The sequence below is a fragment of the Centruroides sculpturatus genome, unplaced genomic scaffold (genome assembly GCF_000671375.1).
Source record: "Centruroides sculpturatus isolate CEXI.00-Female unplaced genomic scaffold, Cexi_2.0 scaffold354, whole genome shotgun sequence".
NCBI lineage: Eukaryota > Metazoa > Arthropoda > Arachnida > Scorpiones > Buthidae > Centruroides > Centruroides sculpturatus.
The window spans coordinates 553584-561547 of record NW_019384699.1 but is presented as its reverse complement, the minus strand read 5'-3'; the positions used below and the strand labels follow the sequence as shown (position 1 = coordinate 561547).

The 7964-nt window shown below is 31.0% G+C and overlaps 2 protein-coding genes across 3 annotated transcripts in view; one reads left to right on the top strand and one right to left on the bottom strand.

Moving 5' to 3' along the window:
* The window catches only part of LOC111627513 (probable cytosolic oligopeptidase A), a 52858-nt gene extending 51104 nt beyond the window's left edge, over positions 1-1754 (bottom strand). The window contains exons 1-2 of the mRNA XM_023371102.1: positions 1604-1754; positions 1360-1523 (exon numbers count right to left, since the gene is read on the bottom strand). Coding sequence (XP_023226870.1) covers positions 1360-1523; positions 1604-1725 — 286 coding nt within the window. The 5' untranslated portion in view covers positions 1726-1754. The remainder of the gene's footprint in view (positions 1-1359; positions 1524-1603) is intronic.
* Positions 1755-1922: 168 nt separating this feature from the next.
* The window catches only part of LOC111627514 (guanine nucleotide-binding protein subunit alpha-13-like), a 14866-nt gene continuing 8824 nt past the window's right edge, over positions 1923-7964 (top strand). For both annotated transcript variants that reach the window (XM_023371103.1, XM_023371104.1), the window contains exons 1-2: positions 1923-2043; positions 2442-2988. In XM_023371103.1, coding sequence (XP_023226871.1) covers positions 1961-2043; positions 2442-2988 — 630 coding nt within the window. In that variant the 5' untranslated portion in view covers positions 1923-1960. The remainder of the gene's footprint in view (positions 2044-2441; positions 2989-7964) is intronic.

The following is a 7964-nucleotide window of genomic DNA, read 5'->3' as shown; positions in this document are numbered from 1 at the left end:
CTTTTTTTTCTTCACTTCCACCAGCACTTTCACTGGATAGAGGTCGCTTGGTAAAATATCTATCCAAAGAGGTTTGGCTTTGCCTACTTTTTAAAATGTTTCTAAAATGACTTAGGCAAATGTCATTACTCCGAGCAGCAATACAACCAGTGTGAACCTTTTCGGGATGTTTCTTTTCAATAAAATCAGTCACTTTCTGATAATACCTTGAGATTTCCTTTATCTAGTGAGATCCTTCCACGACGAAGCAAACATGCGGACCGAGACCAATGAATAGAAGTGAATAAAAAACGGCGCTGCAAACTAATGTAACATCGTGTGGTGAGTTTTTGTTCGTATCATGGAGCAAAAATATGTTCGATTTTCATGTCGTATCCTGAAAATTTCGTATGATGGGGCGTTCGTATCCTGAGGTACCACTGTACACAGTTTGTCATATAAGTATATTTTAAATTTACTTTAAACTTGCAATATTACGTTAAAATGGNGTGAACCTTTTTGGGATGTTTCTTTTCAATAAAATCAGTCACTTTCTGATAATACCTCGAGATTTCCTTTATCTAGTGAGATCCTTCCACGATGAAGCAAACATGCAGACCGAGACCAATGAATAGAAGTGAATAAAAAATGGTGCTGCAAACTAATGTAACATCGTGTGGTGAGTTGTTTGTTTGTATCATGGAGCAAAAATATGTTTGATTTTCATGTCGTATCCTGAGGTACCACTGTACACAGTTTGTCATATAAGTATATTTTAAATTTACTTTAAACTTGCAATATTATGTTAAAATGGTTGACAAGAACTTTTTTCATAAAATCAGAAATTTGGAAAATACTACTGCTAGTTTGAGTACATTACACAATTATGGGCATGTAAAGAATTCATTTTTAGAAATAAAACACTACCCTTGTCAGTAGTGCTGCAGTGGAACATCTTATTTACTTGTGGGGACAAATTTTGACAATTAAATGACATAGTTGCCCATCATAGTTTCGGCCCACCTGGCAACAAAGACGGCAGGACAATGAGGGATGGTCACTGGCAAAAAGTCCTGACATTTCTCGCTGGCATTCGATCCCTGGTATCAAGAGTGGTAAGCCGGCATTCAGACCACCTTCGCCATCCAGCCATCTCGTCCTCATCATAATCGAGGCAAGTAAAAAACGTTCCCAAGTTTGTATGCTTTCATTTGTTCATTTTCTTTAAAGTTAGTGTTCTTTTTCACATTGTGTTCGGAATTTGTTACTCTACAGGTTGTCAATCTTAACTGCTTGCATATAATATAAAGATGTTCTTTATATATAAAAAATTAAAACTTTATAGGCAATACAACGTACTTATAAACGATCACAACCAACCTTTCAGTTTTTCTTCTAATTTACAAATACCGGATTCGTAATTAATAATAAACTTTCCTACTGCATGGACACATTTTTCAATATTTAACTGAGAATATTGCGGCAAGACATCGTCCCTTAACAACGAATTCGTTTCTGGTGTATCTTCAGGAATTTCAGGCAATCTATAAATACATATAATTGAATTGTTTATAATTAATCAAAGATTTCATAAAGCAATGTATTTTAAATTTTAATAACATACAAGACAACGTATTTACTCCTATAACTGCCGATTTGTATTGACTGTAAACGGAAGCGTAAAAGTCGCGTGTATGTCATGAATGCCGCCATATTGATTACTGCGGAGTACTTCAAATATATCATTGAGTAATTTAGCTAGTTAAACCAATCAAACTCACTGTAACAAGTATAATTATTTCTTTATTTATCATTTTCGTTTAAATAAATAAATAAATATATATAATATTTAAAACGTCCTTTAATTTAATAAATTCGGAAAATTAATAAAATGCTAAAAATAATCATTTTGGCATGTTTATTTTAGCTTGAGCATCCTTTCTAGAGGGCAGCACAATAAAATGGAATTGACAGTTCACAGATGTTGGAAGTAACGTCAAAAAATCGATTAATTAACGTCATATCGTTTATTAATATCGTTTTTAAACTTTTATTTTTAATTAAGTAAGGTTCATAAAATTGAAAAAAATAATAATAATAATGAATGAAAGAATTTGATTATTGCTAATAATTATCATCGTCTCCAGATGGCATCATAAATACAAAAAGAAGTTTTCAGAAATAACGTCAATGATAACAGATTTCTTTAACATCGCTCAATTAATATTTATTAAAATAGTATTTAAAAATTTTATTTAATGTTTTTCTTTTCGTTTCAAGAGGGCAGCACTAAATCAAAACTAACAATCTGTATATTTTAAACATACGGGATTTATTAATATTATGATTCAGTTAACATTTATTAATACTATATTTTAAAATTTCGTTTACATAAATAAACTCTATTGACTGATAAAGTGCCAAAAATAATCAAATGATTTGTTTATTTTTTTTAACTTTAGATTTTTCTCTAGAGGGCAGCGCAGTAACAAAGTTGACAGTTCACAGATGTTGAAAAGAAAATCCAAGATGGCGGACTTGTTGAAGTCGTGTACCTGTTGGGTTCGGTTTAAATACGGACCCGAAGAAGTCGAACAACTTCATCACAGTAAAAAAATCGATAAAATGCTTGAAAAAGATAAACAGTTAATACGTAGACAGGTGAAATTATTATTATTAGGCGCTGGAGAAAGTGGTAAAAGCACGTTTTTGAAACAGATGAAAATCATTCACGGTTTAAATTTTGAAGAAGAAAAAATTGCTGAATTTAGAATGACCATTTACCAAAATATTATTAAAGGAATGAAAGTGTTAGTCGATGCGAGAAATAAATTGAATATTCCTTGGGAAGATCCCGCGAACAATCGATATGCTTCACACGTGATGAAGTATGAGAACAGTGTGATGTTGGATGTTGATTTGTTCCTTGAGTTCTCTTTCTCTGTACAGAAGTTGTGGAAGGATAAAGGAATCTTATGTGCTTTCGATAGAAGGAGAGAGTTTCAGTTTGTAAGTTTTAGAAATAATTTAAAATTCATTATTTCTTACATATATATTTTAAATAAAATTTTTATCCTTTATTTGACAAGATTTTATCTTTGGATATCATCGTTGACACACTGTTAGAATTGTAGACTATCCTTATATGTACAAAAACATCTGAAGGAGTCGGGGTCTAGGAGCGACTCTTCACAAGATATTCATTCCCAAAGATTTTCTTGCTTACCATCTAGTTTGGCTTGGTACATCTAGAAATTGGTTCTTCAGATTATGAGATTTCTCCTATAGAACAGCTGAAAGACTGCTCACTTGGAGAAACTTTATAGTCTATATACTAGTAAATAATAATAAATTAAATTTTGCTATGATATATTGCATGGCGTCAACCTTATGCACCAATTATACAGCGGAAAAAAATAATGGAAACAACTGCATTGCAGATGTCCTTGGTTAATGTGGGTGGCAACACTACATAGCAGATAATGTGACTCTCTTGTTTTCTCTATGATGTCAGTGGATCATTCAACCGTTATCGAGCATTTGGACTTTGTAGAATTGTGTTAGTTGTGTGATAACACAACTAACACAATTCTACAAAGTCCAAATGCTCGATAACGGTTTCATAACAGCTCAATGTCAGACATAAATGGTTTTCAAAGAGGAAGGTTGTGAAGTCTATCCAGCTGGTGCTTATGCAACTAGAAGTACTGTACCCATTTATTGGGAATATTGAGAGGTATGCTGTCAAAAGTTATGATGGCATACATGCTTTAGGATAAAACATCTTTGGCTAAGAAAAACACTGGTCAAAAGTTGATGCTGAATGATGGAGACAGAAGGACTGTAACAAAAAGTCATAAAACTAGTGCTTCTAGAGTGACTGCAGAGTTTAATATTAATTAATCTTTGGGATCCAGTCTCCATCAAAACTGTTAGGAGAAACCTCAAAAAATAGAATATTAATGGCAGGACAGTAATTTACAAATAACTGATAATTCTAGATATGCTGTAAAGCAAAATCAGTGGTGTAATGAGTACTACTCTTGGACTGCCAATGACTGGAAAACTGTTATTTGGTTTGATGAATCACCTTTCACACTTCCACTATACTGCATTTTTGTTTGAAGTATTCTTAAAACAGCTTATGAACTTGGCTATCTAATTCCAACAGTTAAGAAAGCACTGACAGTGAGATGTCAGGTCAGACTGGTTTAGCTAGCTAACTCAATAAAGTGCTACTGTTCTATGAATGCATCATTGTTCTTTTTTATTTTTTTTTCCACTTGTACAGGGATAGCATTTTACAAATATTAATTATGTAAAGAAGCTGAAAACAATTTATTAAAAGCATGTAATTTAAGCATATGGGGGCCATGACTCATTCCATAAACTTCAGACTCAAGGAGTATGAGTCCTTAATTAGTGCTGTACCAATAACTGATATATTAAACCAAAATTAATATTCTAAATTTTAGAATATCACTATATTGAATTCAATATTTCAGTATTCTATATTGGATATTTCAGTATATTGATACTGGTATTCAATTTTGATATTTGATATTGATATACCAAAATGTCAATATATTGAAGGAATAGCAATATCAATATCAAAATTTTGGTTTAGCACAGCTCTAGTTATTAATAAGAAAGAGTTAATAAATACATTAATAAATTGTTTTTATAATTGTTCATCAATTTTAATAAGAAAGATTCAGTTCATCATGGCAATGACTGCATATACAATGGAACAATATGCAGAGGTGAAACTGAAAGATGCCAACCTGAGCAGAGGGCCATTAGTAGCATAGGATTATATGTTATGGTTGGAAAGGAGGCAATATTCCTCATTTCTGATATGACATCATCACCCCAATTTTAAGATATTCATAAATATCTTAAATTTATTCTAAAATAAGTTATAATGTTACTAGGAGACTGCTCACTTGCCCATAGGTTTTGCCCACTTGTTACAAAAAATTTTTGTGACAATTCACCAATTCTCTGTGCTACTGTTTCTTTTCTTTTGTGATTGGAAAAACATAGCATGTATTTATATTTTACTTTTGTCCACTTTGAATGTTCTTGTGAACTAGAACTTGTTACACTGAGGGAATAGAAAACACAGTTTCCAATTAAAATATATTTACTGTAACATAATCTTGTATACCACTAAAATGCATGATTGTAGTGGATTACAAGATTACATTACAGTAAATATATTTTAATTGGAAATTGTGTTTTTCTCTTCCCTCAGTGTAACAAGTCCTAGTTCACAAGAACATCCAAAGTGGACAAAATATAAGTAATTAAGGACAAGAAGCACATATCAACATGTCATGATTTTAAGCTAAATAATATATATAGAAAATATAATTAAATTCATCTTATAAAGTTCTTAAAATTTTGAATATTTGTTAATAAATTATTTTATAATAGATTTTTAAAGTAAATTTAAATTTATATTTCTCATTCAATAGAATAAAATTTGTATAGTTGACAGAAGCCATCATTTTGTTTGTCATTTAAACATTACATAATTTTTTTGTTTGTGGTTTTCCAGCATATTCAATCATGTCAGAAAATCATGAATCATTTTTTGACATGTTTTAACACTACTGTGCAACTTGATTGTGCACAGGAACAATTTTGATATATCCTTAGTTAGCTATTTTTCAAACTGGAAGCACTCACTGTCTGTACATTCCATGTTATTGATTTGAGATTTGACATACTGATGATTTTATGTGGACAAAATGCTAAATAACACCTACCTGTGTTGTTGCATTAGTGTGCTTATTTGAGAGTATAAAAGATCATTCTGTAATTTTATAGGGCTATTTATAAATCTAATTTACATGTGACTTATATAGAAACTAGAGAAAATCTGTATTGGTTAGATCTACATTAACTTGTTACTCATTCTCTTAATAGATCCTTTAGTGATAAGCATAAATTTTGCTGAAGGGAACAAATCTTACTTGTCTGAATTGAACTAATCTGAATTGTCAATTATTGGTGTGTTGTAAGATTTAACCCCCTTCAGAAAAATTTATGCTTAACACTAAAGGATCTCTGCTAAGATTATCAGATCAATATGGAACCTGCATCAATTGAAGTAAATGGAAGAACTAGAAATATATGTCGTCACTAAAAGAGAAAGTTCTGACATCCTTTGCATGGAGGTTGTGTTATGAGATACCATGACAAGAAGTGTGTTAATCTCTGTTACTCCTTTAAGTTGAGGTGTTACATTTTGTGTCTGCCTTGTCATTTCAATTATTTATAACTTCATGCAATTTTAGGGGTTAATAAACTCATAGATTTATGTAAATTTTAATGTAAGAGTCACATGATATATTTCAAGGTACAACACATCACAATTTGGTTAAATGTTTAAATTTTTAACTTGAATTCGTTCAATTACATACCTCGAAGCCTGTTACAATTTTTTCTTTGTTCAGTGTTAAATGGAAAAAGGCAACTATCCTCAGGACCATGCGTTCCCCCATCATTAGCATTGCACAAAGAAGAAATTGAAATTTATGAAAGTAAATTAAATGATGGTTGTATTAATACCAGGAATGCGGATGGACTAGGGTCTGCATGGAAATTCTACGTAACACAAAAATTAAAATATAAAAACTCTTAGTCAGAACCTACCCTTATACTTGGATGCATTTTTATTTTTATTTATTTTATTATATTATTTATATCGTTATTGTTTTAATTTATTTGATATATTTTATTTTATTGTTTATTTGTTAATTTATCTAATATTTTTGTTTTAAATTTAAATGTAAAATATTCGAAAGTTCCATTATTAAAATGTTAAATTTTTAAATATGTTCGAATTCAGTTACACCTGAAGATGGCCTATTCTATTAGGTTGAAAACGTTAAGTATTTGTTTAATAAGTATTTCTCAGCATCAGGTGTTTGATTCATTAAGTATTTTAAAGAGCTGAGTATGATATTTGGTTTGTATATACCAGGGGTCGCCAAAGTGGTCTATATCGACCCCCAGGGGTCGATGCAACATCATTGGGGGGTCGATGTGGCAATGGGTTACAACCTTGTTTTTTTTTCTTATACAGATATCAGAGATCACAACGTATTTTATTTTGCTCATACACTTACACTTATAATAAAACTTTACGGTGGGGGTCAATGTGAGGTTTTGGAAAGTGGTTGGGGGTCGACAGTTAAAAAAGTTTGGCGACCCCTGGTCTAAAAGAATATTTAAAATCTGATGTTTCTCATTTGACAATAGGGAATCAAAAATGCTTATATAATTTGAGTGTATTGCCAATATATGATTACTCACGGACATATTTAGAACACATGGTCCACTGGATGCCAGGTTAATGGAATTTCACTGTATATGATATGCAGATTATAGTTTTTTTAGTGAGCACTTGAGAGGCTCTTTAATCTATGAACAGTATTTTTATGTCTAGTTTAATAAGAAGGGATATTAGAGAAACTTGCAATGGAATATCTTGTGAAGAATTACTCTTGGGTCTAAACTTCTTTTTGGTTTTTTCACTCCTATAAGTATATCTATGTTGTTTTTGAAACCGTGTTTTGCGAATATGTTGGACTTCAAACTCACATTTGAGTTATAATTAAACACTTGGCTTTATTTCCATTATTTTTAGTTGATACGTGACAACAGCATGTTTCGGGCATAAAGCCCCTCATCAGTCAACTAAAAAAAATACAATTTTTAACATTACATAAAATATCTTACAAAACAGAATTAAAATAATGTATATTTCTTACCATATCCATTTTTAATCTGTTATACATACAAGGTCTTAATTGGTGCGCACAACTTATTTTACAATAAGTGGAGTAATTTCATTAAAATTTGTTATAAATGATCTTTTATATATTTGACAATATCCAGGAGTCTTAGACATAATCACATACACATCTCAAAATCGAAATAGACAATTTTTTACATTATTGTTTTTTAACCGT